Source organism: Prinia subflava, chromosome 7 (assembly GCF_021018805.1).
Source record: "Prinia subflava isolate CZ2003 ecotype Zambia chromosome 7, Cam_Psub_1.2, whole genome shotgun sequence".
NCBI lineage: Eukaryota > Metazoa > Chordata > Aves > Passeriformes > Cisticolidae > Prinia > Prinia subflava.
In genome coordinates, this window is record NC_086253.1 from 572043 (window position 1) to 594742 (window position 22700).

The 22700-nt window shown below is 57.4% G+C and overlaps 2 protein-coding genes across 2 annotated transcripts; one reads left to right on the forward strand and one right to left on the reverse strand.

Annotated features, from left to right (window-relative positions):
• Window positions 1-3789: 3789 nt before the first annotated feature.
• On the reverse strand, window positions 3790-18374 carry CCT7 (chaperonin containing TCP1 subunit 7). The gene is made up of 12 exons (XM_063401236.1): window positions 18230-18374; window positions 16394-16547; window positions 15000-15106; window positions 14205-14330; window positions 13616-13668; window positions 11968-12139; window positions 10830-10994; window positions 9855-10043; window positions 9270-9367; window positions 8484-8616; window positions 6823-7029; window positions 3790-4579 (listed from the first exon to the last, which is right to left on the reverse strand). Exons 1-12 carry the CDS (start codon window positions 18233-18235, stop codon window positions 4358-4360), a joined length of 1632 nt encoding a protein of 543 aa, XP_063257306.1. The 5' UTR covers window positions 18236-18374; the 3' UTR covers window positions 3790-4357.
• A 41-nt stretch (window positions 18375-18415) lies between these two features.
• Window positions 18416-21997, forward strand: PRADC1 (protease associated domain containing 1). Its single transcript, XM_063401237.1, has 5 exons — window positions 18416-18567; window positions 19438-19538; window positions 19766-19875; window positions 20508-20675; window positions 20921-21997. The coding sequence occupies exons 1-5, from the start codon at window positions 18522-18524 to the stop codon at window positions 21039-21041; spliced, it is 546 nt and encodes a 181-aa protein (XP_063257307.1). The 5' UTR covers window positions 18416-18521; the 3' UTR covers window positions 21042-21997.
• Window positions 21998-22700: the final 703 nt, after the last annotated feature.

Genomic DNA, 22700 nt, shown 5'->3' on the forward strand with positions numbered 1-22700 from the left:
GACCTCAGCTGGGGCTGCCACACAGCCCCTGGGGATCCCCAGAGGAAGGAAAATCACCCCCAGACCGCTGAGGCTGGGGGGCTCTGGAGGCAGCTCCTGCATCTGCAACCCCACCTCAGGACCCTTCACCCGCCCTTCATCCCCCCTGCGCTGTCTGCTCTGGAACAGGGCCAGGGTTTTGTGGCCACAGCCCCCATGGGAAGCACCTCTGCTCCCCGTCCCATGCAGCTTTCCAGGAGAGGGCTGGCCCTGAATGCACAAAACGTGGGAGCCCAAAACCGCCTGCGAGGAACTCCTGCACCCCAGCACGTGCCCACGGAGGAGCTCCCTGGCACCGGGACCAGCTCCCTGCCATGCCCACCGTGGGTTTACCTCCACCCCGGGGAGCTGGGACACTCCTCATCAGGGGCGAGAGGAGCAAGGGATGCCCCGACCAGCAAAAAACCACCCAGCAAAGCTCCAGCCCCCGGGGACCACCCGGCCCCGTCCAGGAGCATGGCCCGGTGGAGATGTCACCACCACGGTGCAGGGACTTGCGAAATTCCCTTGGAAACAAAAAACAAAAACAAAGTACGTATTTATTTCTATAAAGAGAAGAAGGAAAAAAAAGATTTTAAAGGAAAATTATATACTCGGCATGTTTATACACTCTATGCTTACAGACTCTCGTGGCCCAGAGTCGTGGCCCCAGCCTGGAGGTGCCTGCTCCGGGTCTGCCGGTGCCTGGAGCCTCTCCCGGCTCCTCGGGGCCGTAGGGAGGGTGCTGGAAGGAGGGGAGGTGGGGAGGACTCAGAGAAGCCTTCTGTGCCAGTGGGGGCAGTGGCTGTGTGTGGTGGCACTGGAGTGTGGGTGACTCTGTGACATCCCCACCAGGCTTTGGAGGCCACGGCAGGACCCTCACCTGGATTCGGTGCTTTGGTGCCTCCCCAAGACCAGATCAAACCATCAGCTCTCCCTGGGGCCTTCCCAAAAATCCAGCTCGACAAAGCCACCTTTTTACAGAGATCTGCTGATGGCACAAGGCTTTGAGCACATTCAAGGATTAGAAGATGGAAAGTGGGGGTTGCTCCCTGTTCTGCCTGGGCTTGAATGGATCCTTCCTCATCCTCCTCCTCCTCAGCTGGGGATGAAGGCGGCTGGCGCAGTGACAGGAGAGGTGGGAATGAGGGCCCTCCTGGTGGCTCCTAATTGCCCAGCTTGTTAACGAGCTCATTAACAGCTCTGAAATGTCAGGTGGATCTGCCCCTGCTGCTTTCTCTGCAGAGTGTGAGGCTCCGGCCAAGCAGCCCGGCCGTGGATTCACCGCCTCGGTCCCCATTTCCTCTGGAAGTGATGGAAACAGAGAAATATGGAATTTCCTGGGAAAGCCTTTGAATCCCACAGCCCGTTCAGCTCAGCCCCTTCTGAGAGGTGCCAGAGGGGCTCTGCGATGACAATCCCCGGTAAAACCCACGGATTGGGGTCACAGTGGTGGCCAGAGCTGGCAGGGGCTGGATGGACGGTGGTTCCGAGCCTGGCTCCTGCAGGACCGGTTTTGGGGAGAATTATTCCTTTTCTAACGAGTTTTCCCAAAGTTTCCCCGTGGCCGACATTCCCAGCTTTCCCCTTCACCTGAGTTTGGGTGCTGGTCAGGGATTTCAAGAGGAACAACATCACCAAAGCCAGCTCGGGGGCCAAAGCTCTCCCAAAGCCCCGTTTTTGTGTCTCCCTCGTGTTGGATTTCACTCATCACCCCAAGCCCCAGGAGCCAGGAATGCTCTGGGATCAGCTGCCTCCTCCTGCCTTATCCCTCCGGCTCCAGGGCCTCGGAGACTGAGGGAAACAGGAGCCCCCAGGATGGCTCTGCCCAAGGTTTTTAAACCTCTTTGTCCCTCTTGTGTCCTGGTCCCTGCTGCCACCACGGGCACAGCCATGGAGGGGCTTGTCTGGATCCTCCAGAAGAGCCTGGATTTAGGGAAAACAGAACAAAAGACCAAGAGAAGTCTTGCAGTGGCTCCTAAAGTGGTTAACAAATGTTTGCTTTTAGGGGAGGCCCCAGCCCAGGAGCTGGAGCGTGGCTTCAGCCTCATTTTGGGGTGAGAAACAGCAGGTTGGAGTGGAGCAAAAGCATTTGGGAACTGGTGCCAAATGAGAAAGTGCTTTAAAAGGGAAAAAAATCCCAGGGAGCAGGGAGATTTTGGGAAGCAGAGATGGTTTGTGACTGAAGCATTGCAGGGTGTTGAGAGGGGGTGATGGACCTTCCCCATCAGCGGGAGGCAAAATAATCCCTGGGGAGGGTGGGAGAGCACTGAGGAAAAGCTGCTGCAGCAGCAAGGAGGGAAAACTGCCCCAAAGCAAGGAAAATAAAGGGATTTTCTAATGCAGCCTCGGGATTGAGCCCCGTGGAGGGGAGCGAGGCAGGTTGGGGCCGGGGACAAGTGGGTGCAATGGTGAGGGGCAGTTTTTGGGAAGCCAGGGTGATGCACAGTTGCTTCGAGATAATCAGAGGAGATAATCAGTGCAGAGAACAGAGATATATAAATCCAGGAATTGGAATCGTTCCCTACAGCCCTGGAGGGCAGCGGTGGCTCCGGCAGCGGAGCCTGAGGGGCCCTGTACAGCGACCCCCCCTCCCCTCCCCAGAGGCTCCTGTGGCCTCCCAAGTTATTTTTTTAACTCTCTATAAATTTAGGTCTATTTTAGTCTTTCCGCAGCGATGTGCCAGTGTCTGGAGAACCAAACATCCCTTTTTCCCCCACCCCCTGGTCCCTTGATGCTAAGCCGGGCCCTTGGTGCGAGATCTGCCGGAGATGTCCTGGGAGGATGCGGGGCTTTGGTGGGAGCAGGCCCAGCCCGGCCAGGAGTCCGTGTTTTTAGCACTTTGGTTGGAACTCTCACCTGTAGACGCACTTTGATGTTGTTGCTTTGAAACTTTGGCAAGTGTAAACAATGTGTATTTAAAGAATTACAGAGAAACAACCCCCAGCGAAGTGTGTAAAGAGCTATTTTATGATTCAGTGTTGAATAAAGACTCTGGAGATCGAGCTGGCTTTTCACTCTCCCGGGGCTCACACTGCACCCACACCAGTGAGACCAGTTGCTCCTTGGGGCCTACTGAAGTGTCCCCCTGACCCCTCCACTGGTCTGGCATCACGGGGCACTGGAACAGAGCGGGACACAGGGACCAAGTGGGACCCAGGGGCAGCATGGGGGGAGCCCTGAGGGTGGGCAGGCCCTGGCACAGAGTGCCAGAGGAGCCGTGGCTGCCCCTGGGTCCCTGAGGAGTCCAAGGCCAGGCTGGACACTGGGATTTGGAGCAGCCTGGGGCAGTGGGAGGTGTCCCTGGATGATCCTTATGGTCCCTTCTAACCCAAACCATCCCACAGTTCTGCATTTCTTTCACTGTCCTCCCTTAACACTTGTAACCCACCAGACCCAAGTCTCCCGAAGTTCTCCCAGCAGCATTTTCCTGTCTGAGTCCCCCCAAATGCCTGGATCCACCCTTGGAGCCCTGTGGCTGCTGCCCTGAACCTCCTTCCATAAGCAAAATGGAAAATGAAAATGCCCCACTGAGCAAAAGCCAATTAAAACTCCACTGAGCAATATCCAAGAGCTCCGAGCACACCCAGAGGTGCTCCATCCTAGAAGCACTCCTGGGATGTGCCCAGAACATGCCCTGCCCTCCAGCACAGCACCTGCTTTGAAAAGGGGCAAAATCCAGCCTTTCTGGCAAAAAACCAGAAAGGTTCATTCTTGTTCCAGCCCAGAGGTCTCACCAAGCACAATGCAGAGAACACAGGAAAGCCCGAGCTGCCCCCGACACAAACTCGTTTATTGTGCTGGAGCCTGGGTTCCAAGTGCCCAGCAGGACAAAAACCAAACCAGTATAAATAGGCCCCAAGCCCCTCCCTGCACTGGCTCCAGTCTGGAGGAGGGAATGCCCCCAGGGGAGGGAATATCCTCCCCCAAGGGAATGAGGGAATGCCCCCAGGGGAGGGAATATCCTCCCCCAAGGGAATGAGGGAATGCCCCCAGGGGAGGGAATATCCTCCCCAAAGGGAATGAGGGAATGCCCCCAGGGAAGGGAATATCCTCCCCCAAGGGAATGAGGGAATGCCCCCAGGGAAGGGAATATCCTCCAGAAGGCAATGAGGGAATGCCCCCAGGGGAGGGAGTGCCCAGGCCAGCTCAGGGAGCCGCGCTGGGCGGGGAGCGCTGGGCAGGGCGGGGCAGCTCAGGGGCTGTGGCTGCGGGAGCTGCCCCCGAGTGAACCTGGCCTGGGGCTGTGTGGAGCAGCCGCTGCCGAGGCAGGGCTTGGGCCGAGGCAGGGTTTGGGTGTGAGGAGCAGCCGCTGACAGGCAGGGTTAACGAGTGACCCTCAGTGGTTGTGGGGCCGGGCGCGGCCGCGGCCGCGGGCCGGGGCGGCGTCCACGGTGGAGCGCGGGTTGCGGATGGTCTCGTCCACGGACACCACCAGGCACGCGGCCTCCGAGGCCGCCGTCAGCGCGTTGATGCGCACCACGGCCGGCTCCCACACGCACGCCGAGAAATTGTCCGCAATGTCCTCGTTGGTCACGTCCACGCCGTACCACATCCCGCCCTGGGGACAGAGGGGGGACAGGGATCAGTGCCACAGTCCGCCCTGGGGACAGGGACCAATGCCACATCCTGCCCTGGGGACAGGGACCAATGCCACATCCCGCCCTGGGGACACAGGGACAGGGATCAGTGCCACAGTCCGCCCTGGGGATAAGGATCAGTGCCAGAGCCTGCACCAGACACACAGGGACAGGGATCAGTGCCACATCCTGCCCTGGGGACACAGGGACAGGGATCAGTGCCACAGTCCGCCCTGGGGACAGGGATGAGTGCCCCATCCCACCCTGTCTGTGAGCACAGAGGGGACAAAGGGGACAGGGATCAGTCACAGGGCTGGGTGGGACTTGGGGAAAGCCTGGAAGGAAAGGCCAGGCAAAGGTGAAGGGAGAGGCTGGAGCTTCCTCTGCTGTGAGGGAAGTGTTTGAGGAAAACCCCAACCTGAGGAGTCTCTGCTTTCAGCCACCAGTGCCAGCGATGCCTCAGAAAGGGGAGGCGCTTTCCAGTTTAACACCACCGAGTCCCCGAGGTTGGAAAAGCTCTCCCAGCCCATCCAGTGCCGGCTGTGCCCAATGCCCACCTTGTCCCCAGCCCAGGGCACTGAGTGCCACCTCCAGGGATGGGCACTCCAAAGCTCCCTGGGCAGCCCCTGCCATGAAGCCACAGCAGCCTCACAGGACTGACTCCCCCTGGGTTTCACACCCTCATTTCAGGGCACTCCCCCAAGCCCCACCACCAGCAGCAGGGTGAACCGGGCTGGGAGACAGAACCCAAGGGGAAACCTCCAAGCATGGAGTTGGGATCTCCATAAGATCAGCAGGCAGGACTTTCAGCCTGCAGCTCCTGAGTAAAACGCTCGGCTCAGCCAACTCCTGCACTCTGCTTCCTTTCATGTTTAACACAGCAGCTCCTTCCTGACAAATGATGTGTGCTCAAGAAGCAAATCAGAACTCCCAGCTCAGGAGTCACCTGACAGCTGGGATCAAAGGGAAAACAGCTCCATTCCATTTATAGCAGCCTGTGCCAGGCCCACACCTGATGTGGAACAAGCAGGGTGTTTAATCCAAGGGGACACAGCGCCAGCACGGCTCAGCTGAGTGACACCGTGTCCTGGGGGACTCTGTGATGCTTGTACCCCCAGCTGTGTTCTGGTTTTGCTGGATATGAAGTTCTACACCTTTAAGCCTAGTTCTGAGAGCAAAGGGGGGGCAGAAGCAGTGAGGGGTTTGTTTGCAGGACTGCACTCACTCCTCATTCTGCTCCTGGGCTGTGCTGTCTGCAGACAGACAGTGAGACAGAACTCTCCTTTGCTTTGAGTAGTTTTTAGCTAGCTGAGGCAGAGAAGTTCCCTGGACTGTTTTCTCTTATTATTGGAACTGTTTAAACCCATTCTGGACTGAAAACCCAGAAACACCTGGAGCTCACACTGTGGCCCAGGGTGGCATTTCCAGGCCAGAGGGACTGATAAGAGAGACTGGGCGAGCTGAGCTGCACCCACAGCAAGGACTCTCAATTTTGCCCTCTCTCGTCAGAATGAAGAGGTTGTTGTTTGATATTGTTCATTCTTTTTGTGCTTGTGGGCAGTTTGCTTGCTGAATAAACAGTTTCTGCCACTATTCTCTAAGGAAATTTTTCCTGGACCAGTTGGGGAGGGGCTGCTTGAATTTGCTTTCTGGAGGGACCCCAAAGGTTTCCTCCCAAATTTGTCCTAAACCAGGACACCCTTGCTCTGACAGCTCCAGGAGGATACTCCAGGAGACAGGAATCACCCCCTGGCTCTGAGAGCCTCTAGGAGGACTCTCCAGGAGAGAGGAATCACCCCTGGCTCTGGGAGGCTCCAGGGGGACACTCCAGGAGACAGGAATCACCCCTGGCTCTGGGAGGCTCCAGGAGGACACTCCAGGAGACAGGAATCACCCCCTGGCTCTGAGAGCCTCTAGGAGGACTCTCCAGGAGAGAGGAAATCACCCCTGGCTCTGGGAGGCTCCAGGGGGACACTCCAGGAGACAGGAATCACCCCTGGCTCTGGGAGGCTCCAGGAGGACTCTCCAGGAGACAGGAATCACCCCCTGGCTCTGGGAGGCTCCAGGAGGACACTCCAGGAGACAGGAATCACCCCCTGGCTCTGGGAGGCTCCAGGAGGACACTCCAGGAGACAGGAATCACCCCTGGCTCTGGGAGGCTCCAGGAGGACACTCCAGGAGACAGGAATCACCCCCGGCCGTGCCCTGGGACCCCGGGCCGTACCTGTGCGTGCTTGGCCCGCAGCTTGTTGAGGATGTTGGTGGCGTCGAAGCCGGCGTTGTCGCAGAGCTGCCGGGGGATGATCTCCAGGGCCTTGGCGTAGGCGCCGATCAGCAGCTGCTGCTTGCCCGGGATGGTGCGGGAATAGTCCCGCAGGTACTTGGAGAGCTCCATCTCGATGGCGCCGCCGCCCGCCACCACCGAGTCGTTCTGCAGGCACCAGGGCTGTGTCAGGGCTGCTGCTGGCCCTGCACGGACTGACAGCACCGCTGGCAGCGCCAGGGACATGCCGAGAACCTCCAACAGCAGCTCCAGCAGCTCAGCCCAGCTGTGCACAGCATACAGGGGGGTTTGGGGACACTACACCCACCCACAGGGAGGGATGGCAGCCCACACAGCCCACTCGGGCCAGGGACACTTCCCTCACTTCCATAAAGCCTCCAAAGATATTGGCAGCAGCACCCTGCAGCTCAGTTCTGCTGTTTCTTCAGGAGAGAGAGCAGGACCTTTTTTCTAAAGGCAACAGCTCCAAAAATCCTGACATGCTTCTCCCCAGCCCCTCAGGACATGCAACCTCAGAGCTGCATTTAACCATTCCTACAGTGACACATTTTTGTGTAACCCAAAAACACCCAGAGCTTGGCAGCGTCACCCAGGACCAAACACACATCCAGAGAGGCCCTGGACTTCTCTTGGTGGCCCCAGCCTGCCCTCAGAGCCAGGGGACTGCCATGCCCTCAGACTGGGCACCCAGAGAGGGGTCAAGCGGCTTTATGAGCATGGAAATGCATGTGCCATCACTCTGCTGCTCCACCTCCTGCAGATCCACCCAGCACGGCCAGGAGATTGTTCCCTTTGGGGTGGAGGATGGAGCAAGCACGAGGTACAGCTGTACAGAAGTGCAGACAGAACCCAGGCATGCCTGGAAAGCAGCTGGAAACGCAGCCAAAGCCACGCTGAGCCAGCCAAGGAACTGCACTGGAGTGAATGCACGAGCTGTGCTCCCTCTGCCAAGGCCTGGAGTGTGAGGAGCTCCCAGCAGCTCTGGCTGTGCCAGTGCAGTGCCCTGGCAGTGCAGGGGAGCTCTGGTGTTGGAACCCCGGGCACTGAGAATTCCAGGCTTTCTGTGCTGCCAGGCACTGACCCCCAGGCAAACCCTGCACTGACCTGAGGGCTTGGAGAAGGCTCCCAAAATTGAGTGACAGCGCTGGGATTGTGGGGGTGAAGTTTGGATAGAAGTGTGTGATAGCACAGGGTGGGAAACTCAGAGTTTAAGGGTTTAGAACACAGTAATGTATACATAAAGCAAGATGGAGATTTTAGGGCAGAGGCCAGTCCTGCTTTTTCACCTTCTCCTTCACAGCTCTGGGTGGTTTTTTGTAATTGGATAGAAAAGTCTGCATTGCGGGCCAAGGGTGTTTGGTTATTGGGTTAAAAGTAAAAATAATTTAGGTGTCATTTCTTAATTGGACAGTTTGTGCTTAAAAGCCCTTGGAAAGAGCTAGGAGCCATTTTTCACTTTGTCAGCTCCAAGTGCTCACGGTTTGTGAGACTGTAACACAGACAATTATTAACAAACATCCGAGTCAAACACAAAATCCATCTCTGGAGCATTTAACCCAGCCCTGGCAGCAGGAAGGCAGAAGCCACAGGTAGAAGCTCACCTTGATGGCTCTCCTGACGATCATGATGGCGTCGTGCAGCGAGCGCTCCGTCTCCTCCATGAACTGCTCGGCGCCCCCGCGCAGGATGATGGTGCACGTCTTGGCCTTGGGGCAGCCCGTGAAGAAGTTGTACCTGCCAGGGGAGGCCGTGGGGATGCAGAGGCTGCTGCTGCTCGGGCAGGGTGGGAACAGAGCCAGCCCTGCCGCCGTGCCCCCCTCACAGCCTAACAGATCCTGGGCCGAGGAGCAGCAGAGCCAGGAACACAGAAATGACTTTCCAGCTGAGGCAGGAAAATCCCTTCTCTCCCTGCTGCCAGGGATTCACTGAACTGGTGCTCCCAGTTCACAGAGGGCAGCAGCCAGCCCCAAAAAGGATGGCTCCTCCAGCACCTGGAAGGACCCAGAGTACTGTCCCCAACTCCACCTGCACTGACAGGGAAGTGTCAAGCTGGAACATCACAGAGGTGCCACCATCAACCGCAAAATGTGGTGGTTTTCCCTTACAAATGCAACAGCACCACTGTGCTTTTTACAAGGCACTGCAGAACAAACATAGGTTTTTAAAAGCCTTTACAAGAGGTAGGATCTCAATGAAATCTTGCTCCTGCCCCTCCCTCAGCCTCAAAAAGCAGCTTCTAGGGGCTAAAAAATATACATTTTGTAACAACCTTGTTTTCATCTCAACAGCTTGAGAGGTGTTGACCCTGCCAGTGCTTTGACCCCAACTTTTCCACCTGCTATGACAGGGCTTGCCCAGCACTACAGGTTTGCAGCTGGTGCTTTTACCTCTCTCCTCCAATCTGGGTCTCCTCAAAGAGCTCACAGCGGCCCAGCACATCATCTGTCAGGGCATTGACACTGGTCTGGATGGATCCCCCACAGGCCTGCAGGGAACGAGGCAAACATGGAATCACCAGAGCTGACAACCCACACCAACCTCCCAGCGCCACTCCTCAGGGACAGCCCAGCTGCTGAGCTGGTGCAAACACATCCTGCAGGTTCAGGAAAATCCTTCTCCTTCCCTCCCCTCTCGTGGACTCAGGCCAACCCTCAACAGCAAAATGAGATTATGCAGCTTCAAGGTGCTGACTCACAGGCTCCAGGAGATACACAAAGAAAGCCCAGGAAAAAAAACTACTCCTGATGGAACAGGGAAGAACTCAGGACAATAAACCTCTCCTGATGCACTGATCAGATCTTTAGATGTAACACCACGCTGTCAGTGTGTGACTGCTCATCCCACCAAGGAACAGCCCTGTCCTTTCCAATCCCTGCAGGGAGCAGTGAGATCAGGGAGCAGCTGTTGGGGAAGCCAGCCTGGGCTGTCAGCACTGAGTGCAAGGCTCAGGGGAGCTCAGGGAGCTCGCTCACCATCATGGTCCTCTTGAGATCCTCCTCCGGGACGCGGCCGGCACAGAACATGTCCCTGTCTGCGAAGTACTGCGTGGCCACGTCCCCGATGGGCAGCTTGGACAGCACCACCTTGGCTCCTGACTTGTGGATCTTGTCCAGCTTGTCGTAGAGGATGTTCCACTCTGCGTCCACGATGGCCTGGTAATCCTGCCAGGAGAGAGGCACGGCTGTGCCCTGGCACAGAGCTGCTCCCAGGCACTCAGGAGAGCCCCTGCTCTGTGGCACTGCCCAAAGGCTGCCTGGCACCTCCTGCAGCACTGCCAGCACTGCTGGACAAGCTGTCCCTGCAAGGCCACCCGTTAGGCCTGAGGCAACCACCACAGGGCTGACGGCAGCCCACAGACTTGTCCTGAACCTGCTGGACTCCCAGGCTGCTGTACCCTCATTCCCACAGGGCACCACGACCCACCAGGTGTTCCCAAAGGTGAAGGATGGGCAGAAGGCAAACTCATTGATCATGGGATGGTTTGAGGGGGGAAAGGACCTTTTAAAAGTCATCCAGTGCCACCCCTGCCATGGCAGGGACACCTTCCACTACCCCAGGTTGTTCCAAGCCCCATCCAACCTCACCTGGAGACTCCAAGTGATGTGGCAGCCACAGCAAAGCTGGGAATTCCAGCCCAGCCCCTCCCCACCCTCCCAGGCAGCAATTCCTGCACAAGATCCCAGCCCAATCTCCCCTTTCCCAGTGGGAGCCATTCCCTGTGTCCTGTCTCTCCATCCCTTGTCCCCAGTCCCTCTGCAGCTCTCCTGGAGCCCCTGCAGGCCCTGCCAAGGGCTGGCAGCTCTCCCTGGAGCCTTCCCTTCTCCAGGGGAACATTCCCAGCTCTCCCAGGCTGGCTCCAGCCCTCCCATCTCATCCTTTCCCGGGGATGAGCAGCCCCAGGTGTCCCAGGGCTCAGGAAGCAGGCCAGGCTCCCCTGTGGCTCTTACCTCCACCGTGTTGACCCTGACCTCGGCGTTGTCCTTCTCAGCTTTGAGCTCCAGCTCCACGTTGAGCAGGGCGATTTTGGGGGACTGGTACTTCTTGGGCTGCATCTCAAACCCAGCGTAGGAAAAGGTTTTCTTAAAGGCAACTCCAGCCACCAGCTGTGAGTCCTGGAACACAGGGATTTGCTCACGCTCAGCCCCCAAGGTTTTCTGCACAGGGTTAACAACAGCTCCCACAGGACACTCCCTGCTTCCAGAAGCCTCATTTACAAAGCCTTCCTTCCCAGCACTGTCTCCTCTGATTAACCCACTTCTAGAGGAAATAAGCAGCAAGGATTTCTTTCAGCTCACAAAAGCAGTTCCTCTCTACCCCTCAAAACACCACAGCCACAAACTCCTCACACAACCTGAAGATCAAGGAGAGGAGCAATCAGTTCTCTCCCTGATCTCTTTCCCATTCCTTCCCTTTGAATTTTTGAGTATTTCTCATTCACAGCCCTACTGGGGGCTGGGTTTTGCTCTGGTTTGTTCTTCCAAGTTCCATCACCACCTCCTGGACCTTCTGCAGCAAACCAGCCCTGTCCAACACCATTCCTGGCGTGAGCTCCTTGATTTCCGGGGTGAAGGAATCAGGATCTGAATCTCCCTCTCCACAGGGGCAGTCCCACAGCCTGGAACAATCCCCTGCCACAGATCCAGGTCCCAGACACAACAGGTTTTCCAGCACTGTGGCATAAACCACACATCCCACCTGCCCTTCCCACCACTAAATCAGCTTCTGGAGGATTTCCTTGCATCTTTCCCAGCCCAGGAATCCTACACACAACCAGGACTTTTGGATCCAGAAGTAACAAAGACATCCCGCAAAAAAAAAAAAATTCCAGAGAGATAAATGGAATTTCATCAGTGACATCTTTTGCTGCAGTGAGGTGGAGCGTCTATTTAGCTCAAAACCCAGAAACTGCCTATGGAAAAGAAACCCAGCCCTACCTGCCAAGCTTCCTCCTCACACCAACAGCTTTGTTCCACTCTGGGAATTCCCCACAGGCACTGTCAAGCCAGGCTGCACTTTGCTAGAGCCAAGCCACCACCAGAGCAGGGATCCCTGTCTCCCATCCCTTCAGGAAAGCTCAGCACTTACTTCCAAAGCTCCTCCTTGCACCTTCTTTATTCCAATCATCTTGAGCTGCAACAAGTCATCCAACATCATCACAGCATCTACGACCATTTTAGAGAAGAACTCCTTGCTCTGGGAGATGAGCTTGGAGCTCAGGGCTGTGGCTGCACACTTTTCCAGCAGACTCCTCTGCTCACTGCAGGAGAGGAAAGACAAAGGTTTGGTCACCTGCCGGATCTATTCACAAGCTCCAAACACCATATGTGGCTTTGTTAACCACTGGTTTAGGCTGGAAAACACCTTTAAGATCACCAAGTCCAGCAGTGCCAAGGCCACTGCTGCCCCATGTCCCCCAGAGCCACATCCACAGGGTTCTGAAATCCCTCCAGGGATGGGGACTCCAGCCCTGCCCTGGGCAGTGCAGGAATTTCCCAATATCCACCCTGGGCCCAGCCTGAGACCATTCCCTCTCCTCCTGTCCCTGTCCCTGGGAGCAGCTCCCTCAGGAATTCTCCAGCCCCTTCCCAGCTCCCTCAGGAATTCTCCAGCCCCTTCCCAGCTCCCTCAGGAATTCTCCAGCCCCTTCCCAGCTCCCTCAGGAATTCTCCAGCCCCTTCCCAGCTCCCTCAGGAATTCTCCAGCCCCTTCCCAGCTCCCTCAGGAATTCTCCAGCCCCTTCCCAGCTCCCTTCCCTTCACTGGACATGCTCCAGCCCCTCAGGGTCTGTCTTGTCATGAGAGGCCCAAAATCCTCTCTGGCAGAGGCAAAGATCAGCTCCCTCCTGTCACTGGGGAGCACAAGGCACAAATCCCAGACTGACAAATCCCACTCTCCTTTTTAGAGCTCGAGCAGCAGCCCAGCACTGACAAGGCTGATCGGCTTTTCTGCACCTAAAATCAGAAAGGAGCAGGTGCTTCCCTTCATCCCAAGGCACGAAGATGTTTCTGAAACCCTCTAAAGGCAGCACATTTCCTGAAGGACTGACTCAGGCAATGTCTGTGCAGCAGAGTGGGTGACACAGAGACACCAGGGAGATGTGAGGGAGCTGCCAGGATCCCCCATGGGAACCACTCCATTTCCCATCACAGGACCACGTTTGGGTTTTTCTCCAGCATTTTTTTAGCACTTGGTTTGCAGAATCCATTTTGGTTTATTCAAGATGCTTAGGCACTTGACATACTTCAAATCAACCGCAAGTATCAGCAAGGTGAAGCAGACAAGAGCTTAAAATCCAGGGAGAAAAGGAACTCTGCTATTCTCACCTCAGCTGAAGGGATCACTGCTATGAGCTATCTACCTTGGTGTGTGACAGCAAAAAGGGATCTGATCCTCAGGGAAGTGCTGAGATTTCACACTGCCAGTGATTGCATCAGGAGCTCCAAGACTCCATTGTTGCAAAAAAGAAATCAGGGCACTTATTTTGGTGCCCAGCTTCCCCACGAGCACTGGGAGACACTGCCCTACATCACCCCCTGCAGCCAAGGGAGAGCACGGCACTGCCTGGAGCAGCAGGAACTCAGGAACTCCAGGGAAATTGGGAATAACCCCAGCATGGGGCTGCAGCTCCAGGTCCCACCTGGAGACCTCAGCCAGAGCCAAAACTCAGGAGCACCCTCAGAGCAGTTAGCTGGAGCCCAGAACACAACCAGGTCACCTCCAAGGGAAAACTTACTCCTTGTCCTCCTTCTTCACGGAGACTGCGATGTCTTTGATCTTGTTCACAGCCTGGCAAAGAGGCAACAGCTGGATTAATGATTTATGCTCCCGAGCTGGTGAGATCTCCAACCTCTCTCTTTGTATTTTAGCTTTTGTTCTCTGCTTCAACGTCACTGAAGTTTCAAGTGTTTAAGTTATTCCACCCCTGCCAGTGCAGTAATTCCAAGGAATACGCAATAATGAGGAGTGGGAGGAGGCTCAGAGCTGCTCTGCTGTTTCTGTTTCAGCAGAGATCCTGGGAACCAAAGGGCTATTGAGGAGTGAACCCCCAAAAATCAGCTCAATGGGACCAACAGGCTGCAGGAGACACACGGTTTACTAAGGGGTAGCAGAGAACAGGAGAATAGAAAGTGACTTTTCCATTTATTCCTTCTTCCTTGGAAAAAAACCCAAAGGAAGCGACAGCACAGAGACACGGACTGGAAGCAGCAGGCAGTGGCAGCAGGAGATGGCTGCTGGCACTCCCCACGCCCATTCCCGGGGGGCTTTTCCCTGGCAGTGCCCCCGTGGCAGCGTGGCTGTCCCAGAGCTGTCCCCAGCCTCACCAGCTGCGTGGCCGTGCGGAAGGCGCGGATGATGATCTGGGGATGCAGCCCCTCCTCCACGTAGGGCTTCACCTGCTTCAGGAACTCAGCTGCCAGCAGGGTCACAGATGTGGTGCCATCACCCACCTGCAGGGACAGGGGACTCTGTGTCACCCCCATGCTGTGTCACCCCATGCTGTGCCACCCCCACGCCGCAGAGACCACCTGAGGGCAACTGCAAAACCACTCCAGAGCTTCAGGGAAACCAGAGCCCAGGATTTTCTCTGCTCACACGTTTGTGGCTGAATTCCTCAGTGGTTCAGAGCGGTCTGTGTGGGAAGGGACCTCAGCCCATCCAGTGCCACCCTCTGCCATGGGCAGGGACACCTTTCCCCATCCCAGAGTGCTCCCAGCCCCAGTGTCCAACCTGGCCTTGGGCACTGCCAGGGATCCAGGGGCAGCCACAGCAAAGCTGGGAATTCCAGCCCAGCCCCTCCCCACCCTCCCAGGCAGCAATTCCTGCACAAGATCCCAGCCCAATCTCCCCTTTCCCAGTGGGAGCCATTCCCTGTGTCCTGTCCCTCCATCCCTTGTCCCCAGCCCCTCTGCAGCTCTCCTGGAGCCCCTGCAGGCCCTGCCAGGGGCTGGCAGCTCTCCCTGGAGCCTTCCCTTCTCCAGGGGAACATTCCCAGCTCTCCCAGCCCGGCTCCAGAGAAGGCAGAGCAAATCCCAGCAGCCCATGAGCAATTCCCAGCAGTTAATTGGGCAGCAGTGCCACCCAGGCTGCTCCGTGTCACCCCCAGGCTCCCCTCCCACCTCTGCATCCTGGGATTTGGCGATGTCCACCAGGGTCTTGGCGGCAGGGTGGACCACGTCCAGCAGCTTCAGGATGGTGGCCCCGTCGTTGGAGATGGTGGCTTTGCCTGGGGTTGATGAAGAACAGAGAGTTAAAGGCAGCTTTACACTACCAGGGTAAAGCCCAGTCTCTGGGGGCTCCCAGGAGATCCCAGCAGGTTCCTCTGCTCCACCAGAACTGAGTCCTCTCAGCCCATTCATTTGTGGAGCAGCTTCAGTGAAGTCCATCTGAGAGCAGAAAAACTTTCCACACCAACAAACGTTTGGAATTCATTTTCCTCTTCTCAACACCCTCCCTGGACACATAAAACCATATTCTAGTCTGAGACTCTGGAGAAGAAAGAGCCTAGAAATCATACTAGTTATTAGATAAACTTAAAACCTATCATCCTTTTGAACAGGGATTTATAACAATTCTTATTTGTAAAAACTGTTTAAAAGACAACACTAGGCCTTTTCACTCCACCCTTCAGTAACAAAGATAATAAATAATTAGTTTGGTGACTTCATACAAGTGAGGGCAAAGCTCTAAATCACACTCAAGAGAAAAGATTAAAAATGAGCCCAGGAACATCCACTGACCTCCCACTCAGCCACAACTGCTGAGTACCTCCACAGGTATCAGGAGCCTCATTTAAAACCAGAGATGGCCAAAAATACCTGAAGACAGGTTCCACTCTCTGTTTCTCGTGTCTGGCACAGATTTACCGTGGATACACCCAACCCCACCGAGTCTGCATGTGCCCAGGTGCCCAGGGGAGCAAAGAGGGAATCCTGAGGCTGGACTGGCAACTGTCCCTTATTCTACAGGGGACACCAAGGTTCAGCTGACACCGAGACAGAACCGAACCTCTGCTGGGAGAGCCACGCCCAGCACAGGCTGAGCCTGCTGAAACGCACACATGCAGATCCTGGGTTATTATATTCATATCTGTACTTATATTTATATTATTATATTCTGATATCATATTAATATGTAATATTCATATAATGTTATTTTGTTAATAACCATTTATTGTTATATTTATTTTTACATTTTTATCTTTGAAAAATATGTCTCAAGTCCAAGAAGATATCCGAGTCACCGTGTGAAATTAATCCACAGGGTTTATTATTATTTTATATTTTTATGTAAGGAACCGTATACTGCTAGAAAACAAGATGTATCTACTTTGTCCTTGCTGTTCCAACCTTTGTTTCCAATTTTTACTACCCACTTTGTCAGGGCAGCACACGAAAAACACGACAGCTAAGTCATGGTGAGAAAGGATGAGGAACAATATTCCCGCGAGCTAAGGAATGTACTGAAGCTCAGGAGCTGTCTGGACTGTATTTCCTGGCCCCTCCTGGATTACCCTGGTCGTCCACGATGAGCTTGTCCATGCCGCGCGGGCCCAGCGTGGTGCGCACGGCCTCGGCGATCACCTGGCACGCGTTGATGTTGCTGACCAGCTGCGGGACGCCCTGCGACGTGTCCGTGCCCTCCTTGAGCAGGATAACCGGAGTGGGCTGCAGGGAAGCACAGCAGGGCCGTCATCCCCACCCACGGACCCGTCATCCCCACCCACGGACCCGCAGCGAGCTCCTCACGGCCCAAAGGACACGGCTGGGCAAGCACAGGGCCCAAAGCACAGACCCACAGTGATTCCTCTGCCCCACACGGCCCGGCTGGGTGAGCACAGGGCCCAAAGCACAGACCCACAGTGATTCCTGTGCCCCACACAGCCCGGCCGGGTGAGCACAGGGCCCAAAGCACAGACCCACAGTGATTCCTCTGCCCCACACAGCCCGGCCGGGTGAGCACAGGGCCCAAAGCACAGACCCACAGTGATTCCTGTGCCCCACACGGCCTGGCTGCTCCCACCACAGGCTCAGGGACCACACAGCAACTGTCCCAAAAATAACGGGGGCTCTTTGGGGCAGCACTGCCCACTGAGGTTCTGATTCTGATGCTGGCCTGGAGGGACACAACATGCAGGAATTACAGACAGTGAGCAGCCAAACCAATCTGGGTGGAGGTAGCACCAGATCTGCTGTGGCTGTCCCATCCCTGGAAGCATCTGAGGCCAGGCTAGATAGGGCTCGGGGAAACCTGGGAGGTGTCCCTGCCATGGCAGGGGTGGCACTGGGTGGGTTCTAAGGTCCCTTCCCACCCAAACCATTCCACAAGTGCTGCAACCATCTCACAGGCAGAGCTCAGGCAAAGCCCCACCACAGCCAAAATTTGGGGTGCACTGGTTAGAACAGCTGCCAGCAGGCACAGAGCAGAATCAGGCCGTGCTTGTTGCACTGAGGGGTCACAAGTACAGAAAAGGAGCTGCTGGAGAGGGTTCAAAGAACATCCTTGGGGTCTGGAGCATCTCTCATATGAGGAGATGCTGGGGACTGGGCCTAGTTAGGCTGGAGAAGGGAAGGCTGAGAGGGGATCCCATCAGGTCATACAAGAGGTGTCAAGAGGTTGGTGCCAGACTCTTTTTGGTGGTGCCCAGCAACAGCACATAAATTAAAACACAGGAAACTCCACCTCAACATGAGGAAGAACTTCTTTCCATGAAGGCTGACAGAGCCCTGGACAGCTGCACAGGGAGGGCCTGGAGTGTCCCTGCCTGGGGACATCCCAAACCCACCGGCCACGTTCCAGGACCCCTGCTCCAGGTGGCCCTGCCTGGGCAGGGGGTGGAACTGAGTGATCTCCAGCCCTGCCTATCCTGTGATCCCTGGAAGCATTTTGTGGAAGAACACGAGCGGTTTTCCTCCACACCCACAGAGCCGGAATCTCAAGGCAAAAGGAGCCGTTTATCCCCGAGGAAACCAGGGTGGAGGCACATCCACCTCCCGCATCTCCGCGGGGCTCGGAGCCGGGGAGCGCCGCGACCGGAGGGGCCCCGGGGCCGAGGCCGTGGGGCTGCGGGGGCCGGGCCGGGGCGGAGGCCGCGGGATGGAGCTCCGGGCTGCCCGCTCCCGTCCCTCCCGGCCAGCGCAGCCTGCCTCCGGCGGGGCGCGCCCGCCACAGCGCGGGTACCGCCGGGCCTGCGCAACGGGGCGGCTCCATCCGCGCGGCCCGGCCCGCCGCGACTCCGCCGCGCCCGGTCCCCGCGGTTCGGCGGGGCCCCGCGGCCCGTGCCGGGCGGCGGGACGCGGGCACAGCGGCGGATGGCGGCGGATGAAGCGGCGGGGCCGCGGTCACTCACCATCATCGCGGCGGCTGCTGCTCCCGGCCCCCCACAATGCACCGCGCACGCCCAGAACCTTCCCGGGGGCGGGCCGGGGCGGGGCGCACTATCTGGCAGGGAGGGAAGAGGGCGCGCAGCGCCGGGAAATGCAGTGGAGCATTATTTGGCAGCGGACGCCGCGGTGACAGCGAGCTGCCCGCGCCGGCTCGCGCGTGATTGATGGCGGCGCAGACCAATAGGATGGAGGGCGGTATGAATACCCGCCAATGAGAGGCGTGGGCCGGGCCGGTGGGCGGGGCGTGGCGCAGCCATGCTGCTCTGGCTCTGGCTCTGCGTCTGCTGCTGCCCGGGCCACGGTGAGTGAGGGGCGGAGGGAGGGACGGAGCGGGGACAGCGGCCGGGACCGCGCCGCAACCACCCGGACCGCGCACCCGGACCCCGCACACACCCCCAGCACCCCGGGCCGGCCGCTTGGCGCACCGTGATCCCGGTGTATTTCCCCTCCCGGCACCCCGGCCCCGTTGCGGTTCCCCTCCTGTACCCGTATCGGGGTACGGGGGCATTTCCCCTCGGTGCTCCCCCACATAATTGCGTTTCTCCTCCTACGTCCCGATCCGGGTGCATTTCTCCTCTGGCACCCCAATCCGGATGCATTTCCTTTGCTGCATCCCAACGTGGGTGCATTTCCCCTCCTGCACCCCAGTGCTGGTGCAATTCGCTCGGTGCACCTCGACCTAGATGCATTTCCCCACCCAGCACCGCAATCCTGCAGCACTGCAGACTGAGCCCCTGGGATTTCCCCTCTGGGCCCTGTGATCCAGGTGCATTTCCCATCCCTGCGGCTCAGCTCCATTGCATTTCCTGCTGCATTCTAACCCAAGCGCGTTTCCCTCGGTGCCGTGTGCTCCTGGTGTGTTTCCCCCAGCCTGGGTGCCTGTCACCCCTCTCCCCTCTGTGGCCCAGCAGCATTTTCCCCTTGAGCACCCCAATGCGGGTGCTTTTCCCGCCCCCATCCCCTCTCAGCCCTGGGAAGTGCCACATCTGCCCTTGGAACACCCCAAAACCCTGGGGGCATTTTGGGTCCTGGGCCCAGCCAGGATTTGGCATTGCTGAAGGGTGTGTTCTGTCCCCCGTGGTTCAGGAGTGATAACTGAGACTTTTCCCCTTTTTAAGGGAGTTTTGCCTTTACCTTCCCTTGCCTCTCAGCTCTGTCCTTTCACCCCTAGGTTTACGCATCCATGAATATTTGTACTTCCAAGTGCTGAGCCCCGGAGACATCCGCTACATCTTCACTGCCACCCCAGCCAAGGATTTCGGTGGTGTGTTTGTAAGTATTAAAAACTGAATTCTTCCACGAGCATCCTTGGCCTCAGCAGGATTCCAGAGGCAGGGATTGGCTCCAGGGCTGGCTCTGAGCGTCCTTGTACCTGGGAGCCCCAGATGTGCCCCAGCCCAGCCCCCACAGGGGTGGGCAGGGTGCGGGGCAGCCGGGCAGGGCTGGGCAGGGGGAGCAGCCCCAGGCCCCCCGGCTCACCCCTGCCTGTCTCCTCGGAGAACACAAGGTACGAGCAGATCCACCTGGTCCCGGCGGATCCTCCGGAGGCCTGCGGAGAGCTGAACAATGGGGTCTTCATCCAGGACCAGATCGCCTTGGTGGAGAGGGGGTAGGTCTGGCATCACGGGGGCTGCTGGGGGACCCTGCTGGGCAGGAGGGGAGCCCTGGCCACATCTCCCCATCACCTCCAGATTCTTCCTGTGGCTTTCCCCACATAGATAAACCAGGAAAACGTGAGGGTGTTCCTGCCCTGGAGAATTGTATCTTGTATTTTTTAGCCTCTGGAAAAATGCTGTCTGGGTTCAGATTGAAAGAGAGTGGGTTTAGATTAGACAGTGGGAAAGAACTCTTCTCTATGAGAGTGGTGAGGCCCTGGCACAGGCTGCCCAAAGAAATTCTGGATGCCTCATATCCCTGGAGGTGTCCAAGGCCAGCTTGGACATTGGGAATTGGAACATCCTGGGATAGTGGAAGGTGTCCCTGCCGTGACAGAGGGTGGAACTGGATGAGCTTTAAGGTCTCTTCCAACCCAAACCATTCCAAGATTTTATTTCATATCTTTTTAGGAGTGTGGGTGGCTTGTGCCTAAAATACAGACTCAGAGGAGCAGGGTTTGGAGGAGGTAGGAATGAGGGAGGCAGTCCCTAGTCTGGGTGTCTCCAGGCAAGCTCTGGCAGGTGCAGCCTTTGGAGCTACATGTGGCCACCACAGGCTGGTGACGGTGTGGTCCCTGTGTCACAGGGGCTGCTCGTTCCTGTCCAAGACACGCGTGATCCAGGAGCACGGCGGGCGGGCCGTGATCATCGCCGACAACGCCTACGACAACGACAGCTTCTACATTGAGATGATCCAGGACAGCTCCCGGCGCACGGCCGACATCCCCGCGCTCTTCCTGCTGGGCAGGGACGGGTACGTGCCCAGGCTGCCTCCCGGGGCTGCGACAGCTCCAGGAACAGCCGAGGGACAGCCTCGTCCCTCGCAGCAGGGAGGTGCCAGTGTCAGCATGGCCCTGCCAGGCTGTGGGAGCCACGTTTTGCATGGATTCGGGCCGGGTGAATGGGCAGAGTTAGAGCTGGGTTGTGGTTTGTGCTCGGTGTGGCTCCGCTCTCCCCGCCCTGGCAGCCTGGGAACACCTGTACTCCTCCTCCCTGCAGGTACATGATCAGGCGCTCCCTGGAGCAGCACGGGCTCCCCTGGGCCATCATCTCCATCCCTGTCAACGTCACCAGCATTCCCACCTACGAGATGATGCAGCCCCCCTGGACCTTCTGGTAGCAGCCAAAGGCTGTGGCAGATTGAGGACTTCCTGATGGATCCCAGGATCCTGCCCTAAGGACCAGGCTTGAGGAAAGGATCCCAGCGTGCTCCAGAGATCCCGCTGGGTTCGGCGACAGGGAGATCTTTCTGCTGGCACCGGTGTGCGGCCAAGGGCAAACACCAATGCCAGGGGGAACCTTGAGCCTGGCACTGGGCTGTGACTGTGTGGGAGGGAGGGGAGGGCCCAGAGCAGGCCAGCACTCCCCAGGAAACATTTGACCTTGTGCTGCTGGTTTGGAGGGATGCGAGACTGGCAGGGATGGGGGGAGAGCAATACAGGCTTGGTCTGTACCGGCAGGGCTCACCCAATGTCTGTATATTTTTGTCTGAGCTAATGAAGTCTAATTAAGTTTTAGAGAAAGGGAAGTTTCTCTTTAATTTCCAGCAGGCAGCAGATGAAGGGATAAATCTCATCCCCCATTTTTTCCTAGTAAAATTCTCCAAGTACCTGCTGCAGCTGGGTCAGGGCTCAGTCAGAGCCTCATGGGACAGCACAGCCTCCAGCACCTGTCCCCAGGGGTGGGCTGGTCACAAATCTAGAGCCCACACTTGCACAGGTGTCTGTTCCCTCACCTCACACCCCTGTCCGCACGGGACCAGCCCTTGGGTCACAGCTCTCTCTGCTCTCGGCACCCAGCAAGACAAAGCACAGGTCCCCAGCTGTCACCAGTCTTGGTTTATTACGAACACTGAAGGGGATGCGGCCCCGGGATGGCTGGGGACAAGCAGCAGGGGGCAGGGCTGGCAGTGATGGCAGTGTCACAGGTGTGCCACCCTCCGTCCCACAGTCCAGCTGCCACGGACACAGCGGCAGCAGAACAGCTCCCCAAAATCCACAGAGGAAGGAAATAACCCTGGCTGCATCCCTGACCTGCTGCCCGTCCGTCACTTGGAGCCATGCTGTCCCTCCAGCCACGTGGTCTGCACACAGGGACACTGCCGTGTGGTGTGGCCTTGAGGGTGGCAGCATGGGATGGGTGACAAGGGGACACCCAGTGAGGCCACTCTGCACTGGCACATCTCCATGTGGGAGCACTGGGTGCAGGGAAGCACCCAGCACATGCTGCATCCCCAGGCACAGCCACTCCCACACAGGCATCCTCCAGCTGGAGGGAAGGACAACTCCCTCCCTGCAAAACCCAAAGTGTCTCTGGGTTTGGGATGCCACCACAGCCCATGTCAGCTCCTGGCCATTCTCCACCCCCAAACGGTCCTGCAGTCGCTGCTTGGGGCTCTGTGTCACGGGCAGCATGGGCAGAGGTGTCTGCAGGGTCAGCTCTGCTCTCCCTGCTGGACTCCAGCTCTGGGCCACCCTCCAAGGCATCCCCTGCCAGACCCTCCTGCCCGTCACTGCTGGCCAAGGCATGGAATGGAGGATACAGAAGGGCCCCAGCTCCACAGTGTGTAGATGGTGCTAATATAGACATTAAATAGTACCCTCGTGCACAGACACACAGACACACACACACATGCCCTTGTCCCTGCAGGGTGGGAAGGACAAGCTCCTCCGCATCCACACCTGCAGAGCCACCTCACAGGTGACCAGCATGGTGGCCCAGGGGCTGCCTGGATCCCACTCCCCTCCAGCCTCCCCTGCAAGCACCAGCCAGCCCCGCC

Coding starts and splice junctions, on each gene's coding strand:
- CCT7 (XM_063401236.1), bottom strand. Junction 13,669..14,204: donor TCCGCACGGCCACGCAGCTG/GTGAGGCTGGGG, acceptor CCTCTTTGCCAG/GCTGTGAACAAGATCAAAGA. Junction 8,617..9,269: donor ACCCAGATTGGAGGAGAGAG/GTAAAAGCACCA, acceptor CTCCCCTGGCAG/GTACAACTTCTTCACGGGCT.
- PRADC1 (XM_063401237.1), top strand. CDS start 18,522: ATGCTGCTCTGGCTCTGGCTCTGCGTCTGCTGCTGCCCGGGCCACG. Junction 19,539..19,765: donor AGGATTTCGGTGGTGTGTTT/GTAAGTATTAAA, acceptor GTCTCCTCGGAG/AACACAAGGTACGAGCAGAT. Junction 20,676..20,920: donor TTCCTGCTGGGCAGGGACGG/GTACGTGCCCAG, acceptor TCCTCCCTGCAG/GTACATGATCAGGCGCTCCC.